This window comes from Myotis yumanensis, unplaced genomic scaffold (genome assembly GCF_028538775.1).
Source record: "Myotis yumanensis isolate MYYU_CA2020_CCGP unplaced genomic scaffold, mMyoYum1.0.hap1 SCAF_2, whole genome shotgun sequence".
In the NCBI taxonomy this organism is placed as follows: domain Eukaryota; kingdom Metazoa; phylum Chordata; class Mammalia; order Chiroptera; family Vespertilionidae; genus Myotis; species Myotis yumanensis.
In genome coordinates this window covers 695,153-717,178 of record NW_027223753.1, presented here as the reverse complement: position 1 = coordinate 717,178, position 22,026 = coordinate 695,153, and the positions used below count along the sequence as shown (strand labels likewise).

The 22,026-nt window shown below is 67.7% G+C and overlaps 2 protein-coding genes across 3 annotated transcripts in view; both read left to right on the top strand.

Annotated features, from left to right (window-relative positions):
• CFAP74 (cilia and flagella associated protein 74) overlaps nucleotides 1–17,852 on the top strand; it is a 30,755-nt gene extending 12,903 nt beyond the window's left edge. The window contains exons 12-34 of one of the 2 annotated variants that reach the window (XM_070403876.1): nucleotides 2,192–2,356; nucleotides 3,997–4,117; nucleotides 5,157–5,224; nucleotides 5,493–5,615; nucleotides 7,007–7,128; nucleotides 7,792–7,920; nucleotides 8,681–8,768; nucleotides 9,223–9,396; nucleotides 10,342–10,475; nucleotides 12,112–12,388; nucleotides 13,406–13,501; nucleotides 14,180–14,319; nucleotides 14,866–15,000; nucleotides 15,182–15,291; nucleotides 15,365–15,420; nucleotides 15,592–15,711; nucleotides 16,087–16,242; nucleotides 16,415–16,544; nucleotides 16,633–16,787; nucleotides 16,904–17,036; nucleotides 17,127–17,257; nucleotides 17,400–17,534; nucleotides 17,650–17,852. In XM_070403876.1, coding sequence (XP_070259977.1) covers nucleotides 2,192–2,356; nucleotides 3,997–4,117; nucleotides 5,157–5,224; nucleotides 5,493–5,615; nucleotides 7,007–7,128; nucleotides 7,792–7,920; nucleotides 8,681–8,768; nucleotides 9,223–9,396; nucleotides 10,342–10,475; nucleotides 12,112–12,388; nucleotides 13,406–13,501; nucleotides 14,180–14,319; nucleotides 14,866–15,000; nucleotides 15,182–15,291; nucleotides 15,365–15,420; nucleotides 15,592–15,711; nucleotides 16,087–16,242; nucleotides 16,415–16,544; nucleotides 16,633–16,787; nucleotides 16,904–17,036; nucleotides 17,127–17,257; nucleotides 17,400–17,534; nucleotides 17,650–17,751 — 3,000 coding nt within the window. In that variant the 3' untranslated portion in view covers nucleotides 17,752–17,852. Of the gene's footprint in view, nucleotides 1–2,191; nucleotides 2,357–3,996; nucleotides 4,118–5,156; nucleotides 5,225–5,492; nucleotides 5,616–7,006; nucleotides 7,129–7,791; nucleotides 7,921–8,680; nucleotides 8,769–9,222; nucleotides 9,397–10,341; nucleotides 10,476–12,111; nucleotides 12,389–13,405; nucleotides 13,502–14,179; nucleotides 14,320–14,865; nucleotides 15,001–15,181; nucleotides 15,292–15,364; nucleotides 15,421–15,591; nucleotides 15,712–16,086; nucleotides 16,243–16,414; nucleotides 16,545–16,632; nucleotides 16,788–16,903; nucleotides 17,037–17,126; nucleotides 17,258–17,399; nucleotides 17,535–17,649 lie in introns of those variants that run through there. The other variant, XM_070403877.1, reaches the window with a different exon arrangement.
• Nucleotides 17,853–19,956: 2,104 nt separating this feature from the next.
• TMEM52 (transmembrane protein 52) lies at nucleotides 19,957–21,950 on the top strand. Its single transcript, XM_070403097.1, has 5 exons — nucleotides 19,957–20,027; nucleotides 20,150–20,193; nucleotides 20,278–20,319; nucleotides 21,112–21,287; nucleotides 21,385–21,950. Exons 1-5 carry the CDS (start codon nucleotides 19,959–19,961, stop codon nucleotides 21,561–21,563), a joined length of 510 nt encoding a protein of 169 aa, XP_070259198.1. The 5' UTR covers nucleotides 19,957–19,958; the 3' UTR covers nucleotides 21,564–21,950.
• The last annotated feature ends 76 nt before the right edge of the window (nucleotides 21,951–22,026 follow it).

Genomic DNA, 22,026 nt, shown 5'->3' with positions numbered 1-22,026 from the left:
ACCCTTCGGTCCGCAGGCCGACGCTCTATCCACTGAGCCACACCGATCAGGGCAGAGAATTGCTTCTTACGAAAAGCTGTGTTCGTCCTGAATCGCGCAGAGAACAGCGCCGCCCACGCTCGCCTCCTGGCGGCGTCTCCCGAGTCCTTGCCCACCACCCGGCTGCCCGAGCGTGTCCTGCAGGGCGGCCTGTGGTCACGGACACCCCCCACTCCCCCCGTTTCTGTGATCGGGGCGTCTTTGTCTCTCCCTCACTTTGGAAGGCTGGGGTGCCGCCCTGCCAGGGCAGTGCCATGTCCAGCTGAATCAGGGCTCTGCCATGAGAAGGAAGAGAGAGCGGCTGGAGGGGTGGCCGTGGCCCCTGTCCCCCGAAGCCCTGCGCCACCCAGATGTGCCCACGCACCTGCGGCTGCTCCCACTCACAGAGCCTGCCCGCCTGCCCGGGGTGCGCAGGGCCCGGGCGCGGCCACGGCAGCATCTCTGTCTCCCTGTGGCATCTCAGAGTCTGGTGCCTCTCGCTCCGGGGCAGGTCACCTGCCCACCCACGCCCTGCGCAGGCGTCCACACCGCACGCGGACCCACACGCACCCACACGTTCACGTCTGATCCCCTCTCCTCACCACGCACAGGCCCATGTGACCCAGCGGCGGGCAGGCGAGGGGCGCCAAGTCGGAGGGCGGCTGCTGACCTGAGGTCTTGTTCTCGGCTCCGCTTCCTCCGCCTCCCCGAGCTTTGGTTTGTCGCCCTGTTCCCTTCGGTCCCTGCGCATCCTCTCCTTCCGCGTCTGGCCCCTCGAGGGGTTAAGGGCGTGTTGCTTAGTCTCCAGGATGTTGTGAACTTTCCCGGCTGCTGTTACCGATCCTGCGGCCGTCACCGGCTGTGGCTGGGGAAGGGGTGCAGACGCCCCTCTTTCTGCGCAGTGAGGTTTCCCGCGTCTGTGACCTCACGTGTGGTCTGTCCTGGAGAACAGGCGGCTGACGGGTGTGGGCTGTGCGTCCGTCCGTCTGTCTGTCTTGCTGCTCAGCTCCTCCGACTCCGGTTTCCTCTGGTCTCTGCCGGGCCCTGGCCGCCCCTGGGAGAGGAGGGTCCGGGCTGTTTCTCCCTTCGCTTCCCGGAGTGTCACGTGGTGCGCGGTCCGATGGTCTCGTCACGGCGGGGCCTCCTCGCTGCACTGGGCCTGTCAGTGCGCAGCCTCTGCCGGTACCGCCCCGGCTTCTCCTGCTCCAGAAAGTGGCGTGGTGGGAGCGCACAGGCTGCGGCCTCGGGCAGCTCCTCCTCCTAACGAGATGCGTTTAGGCTCCTGCCGTGCGGGCGCTGCTTTCTGGCCGGCTTGGCTTTTCAAGAAGTGGCCTCGGGGGCCCCAGGTCATGCCCAGCCCAGGACCTGTTTCTAGGAAGTGACCACATCCCTGGGGTGTGCAGACCTGCCCCCCGCTCCTGCCTGGAGCCAGACACAGGCCCACCCAGAGCAGGAGGAAGGCAGGGCCTGCGTCCTGGGCTGCTCCCCCAGGGCTGCTCCCCACAGGGCTGCTCCCCCAGGGCTGCTCCCCACAGGGCTGCTCCCCCAGGGCTGCTCCCCACAGGGCTGCTCCCACAGGGCTGCTCCCCACAGGGCTGCTCCCCTACAGGGCTGCTCCCCCAGGACTACTCCCCACACGGCTGCTCCCCACACGGCTGCTCCCCACAGGGCTGCTCCCCCAGGGCTGCTCCCCCAGGGCTGCTCCCCACACGGCTGCTCCCCATAGGGCTGCTCCCCATAGGGCTGCTCCCCACAGGGCTGCTCCCCCAGGACTACTCCCCATAGGGCTGCTCCCCACACGGCTGCTCCCCAAGGGCTGCTCCCCCAGGGCTGCTCCCCCAGGGCTGCTCCACACAGGGCTGCTCCACACAGGGCTGCTCCCACAGGGCTGCTCCACACAGGGCTGCTCCCACAGGGCTGCTCCCCCAGGGCCGCTCCCCCAGGGCCGCTCCCCACAGGGCCGCTCCCCCAGGGCTGCTCCCCACAGGGCTGCTCCCCCAGGGCTGCTCCCCCAGGGCCGCTCCCCACAGGGCCGCTCCCCCAGGGCTGTTCCCCCAGGGCTGCTCCCCCAGGGCCGCTCCCCACAGGGCCGCTCCCCCAGGGCTGTGGACGACAGGTGGGTTCCGTGCGGGTTGCTCGGCCCAGTCACCCACCCACTGGCGTCTCTCGGCAGCTGTCCCTGGACAAGGAGCTCATCAACTTTGGCAGCTACGTGGTGGGTGAGACCGCCTCTCGGGTCATCACCCTGTCCAACATCGGGGCCCTGGGCACCGGGTTCCGGGTCCAGCTGGAGTCCGAGCCCTGCGAGCTGGAGCCGGCCCAGTCGGCCGTGAGAGTGGTGAGCGTCCCGCTGCCCAGGGCACCAGGGAGAGCGGCGGGAGGCAGGGAGGCTGGGCACGGGCTGCAGGGAGGCTGGGCACGGGGCTGCAGGGAGGCTGGGCACGGGGCTGCAGGGAGGCTGGGCACGGGCTGCAGGGAGGCTGGGCACGGGGCTGCAGGGAGGCTGGGCACGGGCTGCAGGGAGGCTGGGCACGAGGCTGCAGGGAGGCTGGGCACGGGGCTGCAGGGAGGCTGGGCACGGGCTGCAGGGAGGCTGGGCACGGGGCTGCAGGGAGGCTGGGCACGGGCTGCAGGGAGGCTGGGCACGGGGCTGCAGGGAGGCTGGGCACGGGCTGCAGGGAGGCTGGGCACGGGGCTGCAGGGAGGCTGGGCACGGGCTGCAGGGAGGCTGGGCACGGGGCTGCAGGGAGGCTGGGCACGGGCTGCAGGGAGGCTGGGCACGGGGCTGCAGGGAGGCTGGGCACGAGGCTGCAGGGAGGCTGGGCACGGGCTGCAGGGAGGCTGGGCACGGGCTGCAGGGAGGCTGGGCACGGGCTGCAGGGGCGGGGCTCCTGCTCTGAGTAGGAGAGGCCTCCGTGAAGGACATGGGCTCACAGAGCCCCTCCCGCTCGAGCAGGTGGCAGCACTGCGGTGGCCAAGAGCTCCAGAGCCCAGCCTCCCGCGTGCGCCCTTACGTGCCGGTGGGGCCTCCCCTGCCCCAGAGGCTGTGCAGATGGGCCTCCAGTGGGTGCCCCTGGGCGCAGGGCGGGGGCGGATGGGGGCGGGGAACTGCCTTTTTAAAACGCTCGCCCGAGTTAGTTACACTTTTCTACAAGGAGCGCTGCCCTGGCCCTGACAGGTCACGGGTCCGATTCCCGGCCGAGGGCAGGGACCGGGGTTGCAGGTTGGATCCCCCGCCCAGGTGGGGCACGTGTGGGAGGCCAGCGGTCGATGTGTTTGACGTCGATGTTTCCCTCCCCCCTCCCTTCCACTCTCTGTGAAAAATCAGTGGAGAAATATCCTCGTGTGAGGAGCCACAAAAGACAAAAGGCGGCAGCGGCAGGAGCCCCCTTTGCAGCTCTGTCCGCGAAGTCTCCCCAGGGGGCGGGCAGGGCTGTCCAGGCAGCGATGTGGACGCTGCTGGCAGAGGTGGGAGGCGTCGGGGTGTGACCCCGCCCGAGCAGGGCGATGAGGGCACAGGCCGGGCTTGCTGGGGGGGCACACGCCCGCCCTCGGGGCGCTCCTGGGCGCCAGCTCTGTGCTCTCCGAGTGGGTGTCTGCCTACCTGGCAGCAGCTGCCCCAAGCGGTGCCCTCTCTGTCTCTCTCCCTGTGGCCCTGGAGCCGCCCGCGGGCACCGTGGCTCTCTGCACGCACAGCAGAGAGGGCGGGGGCAGTGAGCTCCGGTGGGAAGCAGGGGTGGGGCTGGGCCAGGAGAGGAGCCTGGCAGCCTGAGCTGGGGCGGAGGGGGGGGAGGGGGCACACAGTGGCTCCAGGACGGGCACCAGTGCCTGTGAGCTCCGAGGAGGAGCCGGAGCCGCCTGGGGGGAAGGCGCTGGCGCAGCAGGAGCCAGCAGCACCCACCCAGGTCAGGCCGGGCTGGGCTCCCGCGTGAGTGCGAGGAAGGTGCGAAGCCGGCACAGGTGTCTGCTCTCTTGTAGAACAGCCTCTACACCTACGACGACAGAGGCCTGTACGAAAAGGTCCTCCCCATCGTGACCGAGCAGCGGCCCGAAGGCAAGGAGCCCTCCCTGATGGAGCAGGACACGATGCGCAGCCCAGGTGAGGGCGGGACCAGGGTGCAGCCAGGTGAGCGGGGCAGGTGGGCGGCCCCCGCAGCGCTGCAGCCTCCCGGGATGAGCCGCCCTGAGGCCCTGTGGCGCCTCCTGTGGAAGGTGCAGGGTTAGCCCTCGGCTCCAGGAAACTGGCGCTGGGAGGACAGAGCGCGCAGCAGGCTTCCGGGAGTCCCGGCGTTGGCTCTGGCTCCTCACACCCCGGAAGGTCTTCATGGGACATGTGAGGAGCCCTGGCCAGGGGTGCGCAGCCTGGGACGGAGGGGGAGGGGTTGGGGGGGGCCTCGAGGCTCCTGCTGGGGTCGCTGGAGGCACAGCCGCCTGGGCCCTGGGCTCGGTGCAGAGAGCGCCTGGCACATGGCAGTTGGCGGGGGCCCAGCCTGCGCTGAGGAAGGACAGGGCCCTGCAGGCGGACACGGCAGCATGGCCTCCTCGCCTCCCTTCACAGTTCTTCCAGACTCAGCAGTCCCCCTCCACCAGGTCACCAGACAATGGCAGGTGGGGGGTGGGGGGGGGGCGCGGTCTCCGAGATGGTGGGGAGCCGCTGCCCCGCCTGGGCCCTGGGCGGCACCCCTGCCCCTGACAGCAGCCCGCAGCCCGCAGCCCGCCCTCCCCCTGCACCAGCGTCCCTCCCGGCCGGCCATGCTCCTCAGCACACATCCTGCTGTTCGCTCGTCTTAACACAAACCCCCTGGAGTCCTTGTCCCCTCCTCCTGCTGGAAGTGAACCCCAAAGGCTGGCTGGGGTGCTCTCTCCTCTCAGGCTGCTGTGCCCACCTCGCCCTCACTGGGCTGTGGGCAAAGCCGCCCCCTTCCTGCTCCCAGGGTGGCCCCCCTTCCTGCTCCCAGGGTGGGCCCCCCATGCTCAGAGCAGCAGGTGGTGCAGAGCAGGGCAGGACCTCACCCCGACACCAGCTCCCGTGGCCCCCTGGCGTCAGCAGGAGGGTAGGGGTGACCGTGTCTCGGGGTGGGCACAGCTTTGCCCTCCCGCTGGGCCAGTCCTCACATCTGAGGCGCCTCCTCTTCCAGAATCGGAGGATGTGAGCACCGACCTGCACGTGTTCTCCGAGGAGCAGATGGAGATCACGCTGGGAGAGGTGAGCCAGGCCCCGCCTCCTGGTCTGCTGGCCCCCCTGGCAAGGCGGCCCTTCCGCAGACCAGAGCCGCCACTGGGAGCCTGCTGGGCCAGTAAGGCAGGGCAGGGAAGGGCAGGGCAGGGAAGGGAAGGGAAGGGAAGGGCCAGGCTTTGTGGCAAGAAGACACCCCAGGCGCCGGTGCTGCCACCACTGGCCTCAGGGACACGCCCGTGGGAGGCCTGGGCGGCTTCGTGGAACAGGAAGCCTGAGGCCAGCACGTCCCCTGCAGATCACAGAGGGCTATGTCGGCCCCTTCAGCTCCATCAAAGTGCCCATCATCTTCTCCCCGGTCACCCCCGGCACCGTCCAGAGCAGGTTCCAGTTCACGTTCAAGAACCAGCAGTGCCCGACGGTGAGTGTCCTGCAGCCGCTCCGTGCACAGCTCAGCACACACGCCTCCCCGTGCGCCTGCCCCCGGCCCTGCGGCAGCGCACGCCTCGCACACTCAGGCAGCTGGTGGTGGCTGGGACAGTTGGCACCCAGAGCCAACAGTGACACATGTCCACACACATGTCCATGAGCACATGCACACACATGCCCACACGGTGTGCGTCCACCTACGTGTGTGCCCCACACACATATGGACATGTGTTTGTGGGCACACCGTCACGTGCATGTGTCCACGTGTGTCCACATGTGCATGTTTCCACACGCATGCACGCTTGTACACGCATGTGCACGTGTTCATGCATACAGCCTTTGCTCTAAATCCCTAGAAATGTCTTTCTTAATTTCCAAGTAGTTAAATTTTCTTTCATTAGTTTTTATCGTTTATTTTTTACGTCTATGAAATTATGCTCAGATAATATAATGTGCAATCTCTCCTTTTTAAAAAAATACATTTTATTGATTTTTTACAGAGAGGAAGGGAGAGGGATAGAGAGTTAGAAACATCAATGAGAGAGAAACATCGATCAGCTGCCTCCTGCACACTCCCCACTGGGGATGTGCCCGCAACCAAGGTACATGCCCTTGACCGGAATCGAACCCGGGACCCTTGAGTCCGCAGGCCGACGCTCTATCCACTGAGCCACACCGGTTAGGGCTCTCCTTTTTTAAAAAAATGTGTTAAAGTTTTCTTTGTGACCAGAGGTGAGGTTGACTGTGAAGACGATGAACAGATCTGTTGGCCGGTTACGCCCGTTCCCCGTGCCCCTCCCGCCCTTCCCGTGTCAGCGCACACACACACACACACACACACACACACACCCCGCATCTGCGCAGACGGCTCCTCCCGGCACCGTTGGGTCCAGTGCGCGGGCCCTTGCTCACGGCCACGCGCTGTGCGTCTCTGAGGCCCACTTCCTCCCGCGTCGTGCTGGGCGCGCCTGCCGTCCGGGGGCACCGCTTCCCTCTCTGTCCCCCCAGCACAGCCACCCTGTGATCATCGCTTTGAATCTTTTTAAAAATATATTTTTACTGATTTCAGAGAGGAAGGGGAGGGAGAGAGAGAGAGAAACATCCACGATGAGAGAGAATCATGGATCAGCTGCCTCCTGCACCCCCCCCACGGGATGGAGCCCACAGCCCAGGCCTGAGCCCTGACCGGGAATCGAACTGTGACCTCCTGGTTCCTAGGCCGACGCTCGGCCACTGAGCCCCGCCGGCCGGGCTGTTTGAAAATTCTTATAGTAGAGAGTGTTCTTAATTACACGCCGAGAAGTGCCCTGGACCCCGCGCCGGCCGGCCGGTGGGCGCCCGCAGCCCCGCAGCCGCGTGTTCAGTTCTCGCCTTCCCGTCCAGTTACGCTTCCGAGCCATCGGCGTGGCGGTCGACGTGCCGGTCTGGGTGCCCAAGTCCATCGTGGACCTAAAGATATGCATGTTCGACCGGCTGTACCAGGACACCATCCAGGTCCATACGCGGTGAGCGTGCGCCTGGGCTCGGGCGGGCTGGGGCGGCGAGAAGCGTGACGAGGCTCCTGGAAGCGCCTCCAGGGCCCAGGGTTCCCAGGACCAGGTCACAGGGCCCGCCCAGCGGGACGGCCCCCTTCCTGTAGCTGAGAGGCCTGTGGGTGAGCGGGGAGGGGGCCTGGGGAGCGGGGGCTCCAGGAACCAGCCGTGATGGGGGCACGGTGTCGGGCAGCACGGCGCCCGCCCGCGGGGTGGGTGAGGCGGCTCTCGGCCCCTCTGGCTGGTCCTGAGTTGGGAGCAGGGACAGAACTTCCCGGGAGCTGCAGCCACTGACAACGGCCTGGCCCTCCAGGCCCCCCGAGCGTCCGGCAGAGCCTGTGCCTGGGCGGGAGGGGGCAGAAGCCAGTCGGGCAGGGTCCCCCCATCACCCCGACGCCTCCAGGCCCTGCACCAGCGCCTGCCTGGCAGGAAGCCCTCGTGGTGTTTTCATTCAGGAGGATTCTCACCTGACGTCGGACGGAAGGCGAGCCCCTGAGAGGCAGGGCTGGGAGACCCTGGCTGTGACGTCAAGGCGCAGCTGGCGTGGGGGTGCCCGAGCGCCCTGGGGCGGGTGGAGAGAGCTGACAGGCCCCGGGGGCACTGAGCCACACGGTCCCGGCCCCCCTCCTGCTGCAGGTCGAAGGCGGCCCTGCGTCTGAAGTTCGAGGTGTGCAAGGAGCTCAAGGGCCACATGGAGCTCCTGCCAGAGACGGGCTACATCCAGGCCCTGTCGACCTACTCGGTGCAGCTCAAGTTCCTGCCGCAGTGAGCGCCCGCACGGGCTGGCCGGCGGGTGGGGTCCCAGGCGGAGACCGGGAGGCGGTGCCCGGGGCAGCTCCGCGCGCCCTGTATTTCCCGCCTCCCGTAGCTCCTGCCGATCTACTCCCTTTGTCCTGGAGAGGGCAGGGCGGAGCGGTTTCTCCTCGCCTTACTGATGCGTTCATTGGTTGCTGCTGGTCTATGCCCCGACCGGGCTCAAACCTGCACCCTGGCGTACGGGGCTGACGCTCTAACCCGCTGAGCTACCAGCCAGGGCTACGTGCAGGATGTAAAAGCACCACCAGATTAAAAACACATATAGAGAGGAATATTGAAATAAATCAGCCTGCGGACTGAAGGGTCCCGGGGTCGATTCCCAGTCGGGACACAGGCCCGGGTTTGGGGGGCGTGCAGGCGGCAGCCAATTGATGATTCTCTCTCATCACTGATGTTTCTCTCTCTCCCTCTCCCTTCCTCTCTGACATCAATTACACACACACACACTCACGCGCGCGCACACTCACACACACACACACACACACACACACACTCACGCGCGCGCACACTCACACACACACACACTCGCGTGCGCGCACTCACACTCACACACACATGCACACACACGCGCGCGCGCACACACACTCACACACGCGCGCGCGCGCACACTCACACACACATGTGTGTGTGCACCACTCGGGTCAGTTTCCCTGTCGTTTCCCAAAATATAACCGAGAGAAGCACATGCGAGCGGCGCCGTCTCTTGCAGACACACGCTCCCGGAGGACGCGGGCAAGTACTTCGACAGGGAGAGCAGGATCCTGGAGGCCCCGCTGACCATCCGCGTGGCTGACCAGGTCTGTGGGGACCTCCCTGGTGTTTGGGGAGCAGGGGCTGCTCTGGGAGTTGGGCCCCGGCAGGTTTCCAGTCACCAGGCCTCACGCGGCGGCCCTTGCCGGGGAGGTGCAGGCGGGGAGTGTGGGTCAGCGGGGCTGGGAGCTCCCCAGGCTGCGGGCGGTCCCAGCACCCAGACCCCATGTGCCACACACTCACACACCTGGTCACACTCACACCCAGACCGCAGTGCGCGGGCATGCGCCTCCTCAGGACACGCACACATGTGTGCACACGTGTGTGCTCACTCCCGCGTCTCCCATTGGCACCTCTGTTACAGCGGCACCCACGCCCTTGCAGGTTGGGTGGCAGAAGAGGGGGTTCTCTGAAGGGCGAGCCGTGCCCCTGAGGGCCCCGCGGCCGCAGCGAGGCTCCTGGTGGTCCGTGACTGGCACGCGCTGGCCCTTTGCCCCTCAGGTCAAGCCCATAGAGTTCACCGTCCATGCCACCGTCACCACCTCGGACCTGGAGCTCAGCCCCCTGGAGGTGGACTTCGGCTACTGCACCATCTACGAGGCTGTCAGGACCCCGGTCAGCGTCTGCAACCTCTCCCTCCTGCCCCAGGAGTTTGGGTTCGTCAGGGTCCCCAAGGTGCGTCACGTCACGTGGGCAGGGCGGGCGTGGGGCAGGGACTGAGTCAGGAAGCTCTGGGCACAGGTCAGGTGACTGCTGACCCAGAGTCCAAGCCGCCTCCCCCTCCCTGCCCTCCACGCCTCCCTCCCCACTGCTCTGCCCGGCTCTCTCTGCTCCTCCCTCTCTCCGTCCCTCCTGCCCGTCGCTGCCTCGTCCTGCCTTTCTCCATCCCTCCTCGCTCTCCTTCTCTGGCCGCTGCACCCACAGACTCCAGACCCTCTGCCCTCCCTTCCTGCCAGACGAGGCCTCTCCCTGGCTGCCCGTCCTCTCCTGGAGCTGCCCCTCTGTAGACCTCACCGTCCATCACACTACACACATGTGCTCACATGCACGCAGACACTCACACGCATACTCACAGCATGTGCTCACATGCACACACTCACACACTCACATACACGCTCAGAAGCATGTGCTCACATGCAGACACTCACACGCATACTCACAGCATGTGCTCACATGCAGACACTCACACACTCACATACACGCTCAGAAGCATGTGCTCACATGCAGACACTCACACGCATACTCACAGCATGTGCTCACATGCAGACACTCACACACTCACATACATGCTCAGAAGCATGTGCTCACATGCACACAGACACGTGCACAGACATGCACATACTCACAGACATGCAGACACACATGCATACACTTACTTATACTCAGACACATGCACTCGCATGCACACAGACACAGGTACACTCATATGCACTCACAGACATGCAGACACACATACACACACTCACATGTGCACAGACACACATGCACGCAGCCGTGCTCGCGCACTAACGTGGACACCTGCGTGCACGTCACTCTGCCGCGCCAGCCCGCGTGCCGCGGTCCCCGTGACGCGCCCGCGGACGCTGTGTGTCCTCCCTGGCGCCCGTGGTTCCTGTGCAGTTTGTGGACATCCAGCCCAACGACGGCTTCGGGACGATCCTGCCCCTGGAGACCGTGGAGCTCGACCTCATCTTCCAGCCCACGAAGGCCAAGGAGTACAACTTCGAGCTCGTCTGCAAGTCGGAGATCAACCGGTGAGGGGGGGGGGTGAGGGGGGACGGGGGGGCCGGCACTGGGCTGGCTGGGGGCTCCTCAGACCTGGCACGGATGCCTGGGGCCTTTGAGGGTAAGTGTGGGTGTGCATGTGTGGACATGTGTGTGTGTGGTGTGCCTGTATGCATGTGAGTGTAGACACGTGTGAGTTCACATGACTGTGCATGTGCGGACATGTGTCTGAGTGTACGTGGTACGTGTGTATACGTGTGTGGTGGGCATGTGTGAGTTTGTGTGCATGTGTGGACATGTGTGAGTTCGTGTGGCTGGGGCATGTGTATACACGTGTGGACACGTGTGGGTTCGTGTGTGTGGAGGTGTGCATGTGTGTGAGAGAGTGTGGGTGCACATGTGGGCCTGACGGAGGACCTGAGTGAGAGGCAGACGACCCAGAATCCTGCGGGAGACGTGCTGCGTGTGAGCTCGTGGCGCGTGAAGAAAGGCGTTCACGGGTGAGTGGCGCCGGGGAGCACCCTGTTCCCGCGGGAGGAGCGACGTCCGTCACGGGGACCTGGGCCAGCGGGGGACAGCAGCCCGGCCTCTTCCTGGAGGAGAGCGTGTCCACGCAGCGCTCTGCCATCTCCGTGACACTCAGCTGCCTGCGTCAAATATGAGCCGCAGGGTGGTGGAGCCGTGGGCATCAGCATCCATGGGGCAACGTCTCAGTGTGTGGCACGTCCGTCACCGCGAGGGTGACGGGCAGCAGCATCACCCCGCACGGGCGTTCGATGCCCTGTGTTATGGGTTCAATCAGCGAGATAGACCACCGACTCAAAATTTAAATTTTAAGATCCTTTATTAAGCTGGCCAGCTGACTACAGTCGCTCCCGTAAGAGCCTCGCAGCTTGCAGTGCCAACCGAGAGTACGGCAAAGCCTTTTATCTGCAACACTACAAAGTATTTCCAGAAAAAAAAAAAGGAAAAACAAGCTGCAAAGCGGTTCATTAGCCGTTCATGGTACTGGCAGGATAAAAGGTCACAAAGTTTACAAGTACAAACGGGAGGAAAGCAAGGTCACACCTGGCTGGGTTCAATCATAACACATTGCTTTTCTAGCGAGATAATTAGCAATGTTTCTCTCCCATGGTCCCTGCCCCTCAGCCCACTCAGTAATTCTTCTCTGCCAGGCCCCTGCCCCTAGCACACCCTGCCGTCGGGTGGAGCCGGGCCGCTGCGGGCACCGCGCAGAGGAAATGCGGACGGCGCTCCCGGGTGAACCCGTGTCCGTTCCTCTGCGACGCCGGGGGCAGGTCACTTGCTGTGCCGTCCAGGTTCCCGTGCTGATACCCGAGGAGCAGTTTCTCTGTCTTACTTTCTCTAATGTCAATAAACATTTAACCAAATGAGCCGGCAATTGCCTCCTGAGCAACCGTTTGACCTTGTGATTAACATGTTAACTGTCCACTAAACTGTGCCCAGAGCCCTGGCAGCTCAGCTAGTTAGAGCTTCTTCCCGAAACACTGAGGGGGGTCGTGAGCAAAGCCTGTGACTCTGCTGTCGTCGCCCTGGGCGGCCTGCGCCGAGCCACCCACACTCAGAGCCTCCTGGCCAGGCCGCAGAGGGACCTGCGCTGCGGCCGGGGGCCGGGCTGACCCTGTCCACCCTGGTCGCTTGCAGGTGCTTCAAGATGACGTGCCGGGCGGTGGGCGTCCACCCGCCCCTGCAGCTGTCCCACTGCCAGGTCAAGTTTGCGGCCACGGCCCTGTACGACATGTCGGTGGCCGCCCTCTACGTGATCAACGCCCACGTGAGCATGAACTCGCTGACGCACTCCGTGCCCCGCATTGGCTCCGAGGACACCTGCCCCGTGGGGCCCACGTCCTTCCAGTTCCTGCCGCCCCCCGACTCGCCCATCACCATCTCGCCCTCGGTGGGGACGGTGCTGCCGGGGAAGGTGGGTGTGGGCCCGCGGGGTGGGCTGGCACCACCGCCTGGCTCGGCCCACCCTGGCGCAGCAGGCGTGGGGTCCGCGCTGCCCCTCCTGCAGCCCAGGCAGGTCAGGGGCCTCTGTGGCCAGCGAGCTCAGCCAGGAAGAGGCCAGCCCTGCCCGGGCAGGGGCACCACACTGTCCCCCGGGCACTGGGCTGGGCTCAGGCGGTGCAGCCAGGGGGGCACAGAGGCCTGGTCACCAGGAGCACAGGGGTCTGTCTGTCCGCTGGGTTGGTCCAGGGTCCCCCCCCCACGACTCCGCTTTTCCCGTAAAGCAGAGAGCCCGCCCCCCGGTCCTCACGGCCTCGCTGAGTTACTTCCTGTCCTCAGAGAGTGAGGGGACTGTTGAGAGGACTGCGTGGGGGGGCCCGTGGAGGGGGGGTGCGGGGCCCCCGGGTTCCAGTGAGTAGGGTTATGTAAAAGGCACTGCATTCACTGCACGTACTGCTCAGGGAGCAGCCTGCAAAGGGTTATTACAGGGGCCCCTCCCCCTCCCCCTCCCCCTCCCCCTCCCCCTCCCCTTCCCCCTCTCTCTCTCTCATCCCCCATACACCACACCACACTCCCTCCCCCGCCCCCGCCTGACACGCATCATGCACCTTTGCTGTGCCGCCCAGGGAGCCCACTGAGCTTTAGAGCCGGCTGTGCTGGTCATGGGCAGGTCAGGGTGCAGGAACTCACCCCCACATCTCAGAGGCTGAGAACAAAGTTTCCTTCCTCATTCATGGCGTGGGAGGTGGGCCGGGTCCTGGCCCACCAGGCTGCCTTCACGGACCCCGACCCACATGGGCAGAGTGGGCTTGGGAATCATGCCCAGCAGCCCACCCTGCCTTCCAGGAGGGAGTGGTCAGGGAGGCCTTCCCGGAAGGGGCGTGCTGCATTGAAATCCCAAGGAGAGTCTCAGGGCCTCAGAGGGGAGCCAGGGAGCTGGGGGCAGTGGGTGCCCTCAGGGCCGGCTCTGCCCTCGACCCTCTCCCCCCAGAAATGCCTGGTCCAGGTGACCTTCCGGCCCGTGCTGTCCAACGAGCTGATCCGCCAGCAAGCCATCCGTGCCCAGGCTAAAGACGGGGAGGTCAAAGTGCGTGGGGCTCTGAGAGGCGGGCGTGGGGCGCAGGCTCCGGAAGGACCACCCCTCCCCTCGAGGCCCTTGGCCAGGCCCCAGGCCAGGAGCTCGGGCAGGTGTTTGCTGTTTCCAGGGGCAACAACTTCTCCTCGGGAGGCCCCTCCCTCCTCCCTAGAGAGCACCCCCTGAGGGAGGACCCCAGAGGTGGCTTCGGGGCAGGCGGGGCCTCCCCTCCCTGAGTCTGACCAGAGGGAGGACTGGACACAGCAGAGGAGCAGGGTCCACAGGCAGCCTCTGACCCGCGAGGGGCGCGCACCGGCTGGGGGGGACCCTGAGAGAGGGGACGCCCCCCGGGTACGGCGCAGGGTCAGGCAGCCCAGACCTGCAGGGGCGCAGGAGGCCCGGCCCGAGGCCTGAGGACTGTGCGCACTGCCCAGCGCTCTGTCTTGTCAGGCCCCTCCTGGCGACGCCTGCCCTCCTGGCGCCTCAGTCCCCCGGGCACAGGGAGGTCAGCTCCTCCGGACACTCGCTCGTCCTTGTGGCGCCAGCCCCTGCCCGTCTTCCTGAGGGAGCCACGTGGGGTGTGGGCGCCGTCCCCTGCACACCCGTGCCCCCCACCCCTACCCCAGCCCTGCTCCGGCCCTGGCCGCCCTGAGGGTGGGGGAGCCCCTCAGCCGGCCCCTTGCCTCACAGTCCCACAAGGAACCGGTCACCCCCCGGAGGGACCGGCGGAGGGTGTCCATGTCCTTACTGCGGATGCACAGCCGGGAGCGCCCCTCCCGGGCCTCCCGCACCGCCCCGCCCCCGCCGCAGAAGCAGGAGATCAAGATCAGGTGGGCATGAGCACAGCCCCCCCCCCCCCCCGCTTCCCTCCAGGCCCCTGCGAAGGGACCCCGCGCTGCCCCCAGCTCCCCACAGACCCCTACCCTGGAAGTCTGCATCCAGGCCCTGCCTCGGCCCCCAGGCGCTCCCTCCATGGGTGTGGGCTGCCCAGGCCCCAGGGCTGGTCCCTGTGAACAGTCTCCCTCCACGGCTCCCACATCCCAGCTCAGCAAACCCCCCCCCCCAACTGCCGACCCTGGTCCAGAGTGAGCCCGGAGAACTCAGCGGGCCCTGGCGCCTGCCGGCCTGGGCCTTTGCCTCCGGCTCCAGGAAGCTGCTCTCTGGCCAGGCTCCTGAGCAGGACTTGGGGTCAGGGGCGGCCCCACAGGGATCAGGAAGGTGGGAGGTCAGCTGGTCTGATGACCGGCACAGCCCGTGCGGCCCCCCCCCACGGGGCCCGAGCCCTGAAGAGCAGGCGCCGTGGGGCCACCCGGGGAGGGCGGGGCTGGGGGCCAGGTGGGCACGGGCGCAGGTGCCACTGGCTGGACTTGTTCCAGCTCCGAGGAGTACCAGGTGGCCCGGGCCACCCTGGCCAGGACGTTCCGGGGGAGGTTTGACAAGATCGTGGTCCCCTGCGTCGTGGCCAGTGGCGACATCCAAGACAGGAAGGGGACCGAGCCCCTGAGCTTCAGGTGCGGGGCCCTGGCCTGGGCGGGGGTGGCCGCTCAAAGGTCACTCTTCCTCTTCCGCTCCGACCCAGACCCAGGTCCGGAGGGCCAGGGCCAGGGCCAGGGCCCGGGGGTGGGGCCAGGGCTGGGGGTCGGACTGGGGGCCGGGGCTCAGGGCCTTCAGACGCCCTGCCTGCCCGCCCAGCCCCCACAACACCCTGTTCCTGGAGCTGTGGTGCCCGGCGGTGGCCCCGTCCATCATCGTGACGTCTGACAAAGGGTACACCATCTCCAACTTCGGTGACGTGGCTGTAGGTGAGTCCTCATTGGGCCCAGCCCCACCCCTACAGGAACCCCGGCCCCCAGGAACCACCTGGCCCTGTTCCAGGTCACCGGAGCATCAAGAAGGTGACCATCCAGAACATCTCCTCCGAGGACCTGTCCGTATCCTTGTCCACGCTCAGCGCGGGCCTGTGTGTGGGGGGGGGGGGCGGGGGGCCTGCGGGGGGTGGGGGGGGCCTGTGGGGGGGGGCCTGGGGGGTGGGCGGGGGGGCCTGCGGGGGTGGGAGGGGGGCTGCAGCTGGCCGCTGGCCTCCCCTTGACTCTGGGCCTCAGGTGGACTTCTCTGTGCTGAACCCCAATGGCCCCTTCCACCTGCTGAACCCCATCAGCAAGCTGCCTGCGGGGGACACCCAGGACCTGGTGCTGTCCTTCTCTCCCCATGAGAGCAGCTTGGTGAGTCCTGGCCGCCCCCCGCCCGCTCTGTGCCCAGGCCTGCAGTGCCCCCTGGGCTCCAGGGCCAGCCAGTCCCTTGGCCCTGCTTTCCCGGCAGCAGCAGCGACCAGGGCGGTCAGAGCAGCCTCGGCTCCAGCACAGGCCGCCCGCCTCCACGACGGAGCCCCGTGAGCGCCCTGGCCAGTGTCCACCCCGCGCTGAGGGGCATGGTGTCCGCTCTGAGCTGAGGGCCCCGGTGTCCACTCTGAGCTGAGGGCCCCGGTGTCCGCCCTGAGCTGAGGGCTCCAGTGTCCGCCCTGAGCCGAGGGCCCCGGTGTCCGCTCTGAGCCGAGGGCCCCGGTGTCCGCTCTGAGCCGAGGGCCCCGGTGTCCGCAGGCCCAGGAGACGCTGGACATCATCACCAAGAGGGGCACTCTCAGCCTGACCCTCCTGGGCACCGGCGTGGCCTCCATGATCACGTGCTCCATCGCAGGGGACGTCCTGAACATGGGCTACGTGATCGCCAGGGAGTCCGTCTCCTCCACCTTCAAGGTGCCCGCCCCCCCTGGCCCCACCTCCATGGGAGGGCCGCCCGCTGCCTGCGCGGCCCAGGCCTCTGCCCTCCGCCCGCTCTGTCCTCCCGCGTCGGTGCCTCTGCCAGGCGGCCCCTGGGGCACTGGGGGGGAGGAGGGGGCAGCTCACAGGCCGCCCTGGGTCCCCGCAGCTGCAGAACAACTCCTCGCTGCCCATCAAGTTCTCCGTGCGGCTGGCCAGCCTCTCCCGCTCCCGCCACGAGGAGCTGCAGCAGCTGCCGCGGTTCCTCACCGCGCGCGCCAAGAGGACCGAGGTCGTGGGTGAGCTTCGGGGGCCGCGGGGGGCGCGGGGCGGGGAGGGGGCTCGGGGGCGGGGCTGGGGGCGCGCGACGGCCACGCCCCCCCCCAGGCACCCAGAACCACAGCGGGCAGAGCGTGTTCAGCGTGGTCCCGGTGTCGGGCGTCATGGAGCCGGGCGCCGCGCAGGACTTCACCGTGACCTTCAGCCCCGACCACGAGAGCCTGTACTTCTCGGACCGGCTGCAGGTGCTGCTCTTCGACAAGGTGCGCGCGTGGCCCGTCCTCGCTCCGGCCGCCGCCCCGCGCGGCCCCCCTGGGCGGGGGGAGGCGGGTGTCGGGTGGAGAGCCCCCCGCGAGGCGGCCGCTGTGCTCTGTCCCAGAAAGTCTCCCATGACTTCCTGCTGCGGGGCGCGGCCCGCGAGCACATGATGTTCGTGGAGGGCGGAGACCCCCTGGACGTGCCCGTGGAGTCGCTGACGACGATCCCCGCCGCCAGCCCGGAGCGCAGGGAGGGTGAGCCTCCGAGGGCCCCTCCGCCCGCCGGGGGGCCTGCTGCGCGGAGGAGGGCTCCCCCTCGGCCCCCAACCAGCGCCTCCATTCCAGAACCCGAGGAGCTGAGGCCCATCCTGGTGACCCTGGACTATGTGCAGCTGGACACGGACGCGCCGACGCCCCCTGCCACCCGCGAGCTGCAGGTGGGCTGCATCCGGACCACCCAGCTGTCCGCCAAGAAGGTGACCCCCCCCCCCCCCCGCCGCACCCCTGCTGGGCAGCCCAGCCCTCAGGACCTCGCCCTGCCTGGCTGGGAGGGCGGGTGGAGCCGGGTGCCCTCAGCGGAGCCCTACCTGCCGGCGCCAGCAGCCCTGTTGCCCGCAGACGGTGGAGTTCAGCCTGGACAGCCTGGCGTCCCTGCAGCACAAGGGCTTCACCATCGAGCCGTCCAAGGGCTCCGTGGACCGCGGCCAGACCAGGACCCTCAGCATCTCCTGGGTGCCGCCCCCCGACTTCCATGTAGGTGCTTCCGACGGCGGGAGCCCAGGGAGGGGCTGCAGGGTGGGCCTGGGCGGGTGAGGCGGGCGGGCAGCCAGACCACAGGCTGCCGTCCCCCTTCCCCCTCTCGTTCCAGCCCGACCACCCACTCATGGCGTCCGCCCTGCTGCAGCTCCGGGGCGACGTGAAGGAGACCTACAAGGTCTTCTTTGTGGCCCAGGTGCGGGCCGGTCCCTGAAGCCACAGGGCTCTCTCGGCGGAGCCCCTAGACCCTCCTGCCCACCCTCGCGGCCCTCCCCGGTCTGTGGTCCAGACCAGACCACCCAGAGGCCTGGGCGCTGGCACCCCTGCTGGGCAGCCCTCTGTGTGACCCATGGTCGGGCCACCAGCCCCACAGCGCGCTCGGAACCAGCAGCAGGGCCAGTCCTGCCACAGCCTGCTCCTGCCTCAGCCCTCAGCCCCCAGCCCACCCACACCTGCCCCGTGGGAGGCAGGTCTGTCAATAAACCTTCCATGTGACCCTGTGTGCAGGTGTGTGTGGGGGCGACAGCGGCCACATGAGCACAGGGGCGGGGGGGGGGGGGGGGGACAGCCCCACCACCACAGGCAGGGCAGCCCACAAGTCGTGAGCTCCCCTGGCTCCCAGGGGCCTCAGGGGGGCCTCCTGGAGGGTGGTGCCTGGAGCACTTGGGGGACAACCAGCCGGGCAGGGCTGGGCTGGAGGTCAGACTGGCCGGGACCCAGAGAGGCCCAGGGGGAGTGAGAAGGGGAGGGGGGGGCTTAGCTTAGCCCCCTCTGCTCCTCACCAGATCCTGGATCCCAGATGACCCCAAGCAAGGAGGGAGCTAATGTGGGGGACACCCAGCCAGGGCCCGGGGGAGCCAGCGCAGGAGTTGGGTTCCCTTTTCAGAACTGAGTCCAGACTCAGCCTCCGGGACCACTGGCCCTTCAAAGTGGAAGCCGCCCCCCAGCCCTGGCCCAGGAGAGGTACCTGGGAGCTCCAGATGGTGCCCGCAGCCCAGCACCGTGCCGGGCACCAGGAGGGCACTGCAGCCTTTCCTGGCAGAGGCTCAGGGCGCCAGCCTGGAGCCACGTCCTCGCCCGGTCCTTGGTGCCCTTGGGCCTGGAAGCCTGCCACCTCCTTCACCCAAGCTAGAGACAGTGGCCCTAGAGCGACACTTTGCAGGACTCCGTCCGGTGGGCAGACCAGGTTTCTTCCTACCCCTCACGGGGCTGACCAGCTGGAGCCCAAGCTGCCTCCTCAGCCAGGGGTCAGAGGGGAAAGGGGGAGAGGGGGGGAGGTTCGCCCTGCAGGTGGATTCCTGCCTCCTCCTAGGGCGCCCGCAAGAGGGGCAGGCCACTCTCCTGAGGGTGTAGCCCTCCTGCTGGCGCCCTGGAACTCAGTGCCAAGGTCCTGCCTGAGCCCCCTGGGCTGGAAGGCAGTGCAGCAGGAGGGAGGAGGGGGCGGGGCAGCCTGGTGGGAGGGGCCCTGGGGCCTGCATTACAGCCGGGGTGCAGGCCAGCTTTGGGACAGAGTGCAGCAGAGGTCGGAGATCGAGGGGCAGGTGCCTGGCAGATCCTGGCAGGAGGGAGCCGGGCGAGGCCCTGCCCAAGGGGGTGTGCCGAGTGCAATGATGGGCGGGCAGGGAGCTGCTCCGCACGTGCTGCCACCCGCGCCTGGTCACCAGATGGGGGAGCAGGGGACACAATGAGCCTAAGGGGCCTGGCCTGGTGGGCGGGGTGAGAACTAGGGGGACCTTCTGGAAGGGATGACCCAGCCTTCCCCAGCCGACTGGACAGCGGGCACTCCAGGCCCAGACTGAGCATGGCTTCCAGGCAAAATGCCCCTGGAGGGTGGTCGCCCGCAGCAGGGCCTACCCCGGGCCGGCCTCATGCGCCTGCAGGCGCCGTGGGTGTGCCAAGTTTGGCCTCCTCTGTCCTGGGTGCCACCCCCACTGGCTGCAACTCCCCAGCCCAACGGCGGCAGGCTGAAGGCTCCGCACCTGGGCCGAGAGAGCGAAACCACCCCGAAACCCTGCGACCGGCCCCCAAACCCCGAGACCACCCCCAAACCCTGAGACCGGCCCCCAAACCCTGAGACCGCCCCCAAAGCCTGAGACCAGCCCCCAAATCCTGAGACCGGCCCCAAACCCCGAGACCGGCCCCAAATCCTGAGACCGGCCCCAAACCCCGAGACCACCTCCAAACCCCGAGACCACCCCCAAATCCTGAGACCACCCCCAAACCCCGAGACCACAGGATGCCAGATGGTCGGGCGAGCGCATCAACTCGCCGAGGGCGGTCCTTAGGGCTGGAGTCGGGGCGTGGTCACGGGACCCTGGGTGGGGGCTGGGGGCGGGGCCACACGTCGGGGCGGGGCCTGCGCGGGGCGGGGCCTCATATAGCGGCGGGCGGCCGGGCCTGCGCTCCGCGTCCGCGCCCAGTATGCTCGCCGGGGCGCCGGCCGCCCGCGGGCTCCTGCGGCTGCTGCTGCCGCTCCTGCCGCTGCCGCAGGTGGGTCGCTGGGCTTCGCTGCGCTGGGCTCGGCTCCGGGCGGGTCCGCGGGCGGGTCTGCGGACGGGTCTGCGGGCGGGTCTGCGCGCCGCGCCGCGCCCAGCTCACCCCTGTCCCCGCAGGTGACGCCGGGCTCCTCGGCCGGCAGCTGCGACCCCTCGGACCAGTAAGTGCAGGGCGGCGCGGGGCAGCGGCCCGGCCCCGTGGGGGAGGCTGGGCGGTGCGCTGACCGCAGGTGCCCGTCCCGCAGGTGCCCGCCCCCCGCCCGCTGGAGCAGCCTGTGGCACGTGGGGTAAGTGGAGGCCGGGCGCGCCGCCGGCCCGACGGTCTCCCGGGGCCAAGCGCCCCGGTCCCGGCTCCGGCGCAGGGCAGTCGCCAGCGCTGTCCCCGCCGGGCGCCGGCGGTCAGGCGCGGGGCCTCCGCAGCCCTGGAGGCTGAGCAGCCTCCCGCCCCCCGCACCGGGGTCGCTCTCCCTGGGGTCCTGCCCCGGCCCCGCCCAGCGCCCAGGACCCTCAGCTCCGCGCGGACGGCCCCTTCCTGGCCGGCTCGCCCGGCCCACTGCCCGCCTCCCTCGTGGGGAGTCCCCTGGAACATGGTCGCCGGCCTGGGCACTGGATCGTGCAGGCGGCCCAGGACAGCGTGTCCTGGGAGTGAGCCCAAGGCCACTTGTGGAGCCTGGAGGCAGCCAGGCCAGCGCCGGACGCAGCCCTGCTCTCGCCAGGAGGAGGTGTCCGGCCCGGAGAGAGAGTCTCTCTGTTTGTGTGTTTTTAATGATATAGATTTTTTAATGCTTTTTAAATGTTTTTATTAATGAGAGGAAGGGAGAGGGAGAGAGAGGAACATTAATGAGGAGCATCATGGATCGGCTGCCTCCTGCTCGCCCCACATTGGGGATCGAGCCTGCAACCCCGGAAATCGGAACCCCGACCTCCTGGTTCATAGGTTGATGCCCAACCCCTGAGCCACCCCGGCCGGGCTCTGGTCTCCTTTTCCCCGTCCACTTTCCTGCCTCACGTGGTGGGCCATCGGGGAGCAGGTGCCTGCGCGGGTGCGTCCAGCGGTAGGGTCTCGCTCCCCTGCCCAGGCTCGTCCTGCTCGCCGTCCTGCTGCTGCTGCTGTGCGGGGTCGCGGCCAGCTGCGTGCGCTTCTGCTGCCTCCGCAAGCGGGCCCACGCCCAGCTCCTGCCCACGGCACCTCAGCCCTGCGACCTGGCGCTCTTCCCTGGGGACAGCGACAGCCCCGCGCACAGCACTGTGACCTGTGAGTGCCCGCACCTACCTCCCCAGGGCCCCTGCCCGCTGGGGGTGGGCGGGGGAAGGCCAGCCCCCGCCCACAGACGCACTCTGGCTCCCCGTAGCCTACAGCTCCGTGCAGTACCCGCTGGGCATGCGGCTGCCCCTGCCCTTCCCGGAGCTGGACCTGGACGCCATGACCCCTCCCGCCTACAGCCCCATCTACACCCTGGAGCTGCCTCCCTCCTACGACGAGGCTGTCAGGATGGCCAAACCCGGACAGGAAGAGCCACCTCCTCCGTAGCCTCGCCCCCTAGGGCCCGGGGACCCCCGAAGAGCGGGGGAGCTGAGCCTCCAAGCCCAGCCCCCCCCCCAGCTGTCACCCTGGTGTCTCTCCGAGGGGGTGGGGAAGGTCTCCCAATGCCACCAGCCGCGCTGTGCTCCCAGGAGACCCCCAGCCCCCCTCCCATCCTTCCCCCGGGAAGGCCAGACGTCCAGCACATTGCTGCAGCCCTGGCCTCGTTGCTATGCAACGCCAGGCAGACACACACACACACACACACACGCAGGTTGCTACATCCAGCCCCAGCCCCTGGCCCAGGCCCAGGCCCAGCAGGCCCTCTGCCCAGAGGAAGTCCCACAGGTCTGAGCCTCCACAGCGTTTTGGAGAATAAAATTTGTATCTGAGTGGCCTCTGCCTGCAGGAAAGGGCTTGCTCCGGGAGGGGCTCTCGGGCCGCCCCCCCACGCTGGCAGGTGGACAGGGTG

Excerpts from the sequence above, each read along its gene's own strand:
- TMEM52 (XM_070403097.1), top strand. The coding sequence starts at position 19,959 with ATGCTCGCCGGGGCGCCGGCCGCCCGCGGGCTCCTGCGGCTGCTGCTG. Across the intron at positions 20,028-20,149 it reads CGCTCCTGCCGCTGCCGCAG|GTGACGCCGGGCTCCTCGGC; the intron begins GTGGGTCGCTGG and ends CTGTCCCCGCAG. Across the intron at positions 20,320-21,111 it reads AGCAGCCTGTGGCACGTGGG|GCTCGTCCTGCTCGCCGTCC; the intron begins GTAAGTGGAGGC and ends TCCCCTGCCCAG.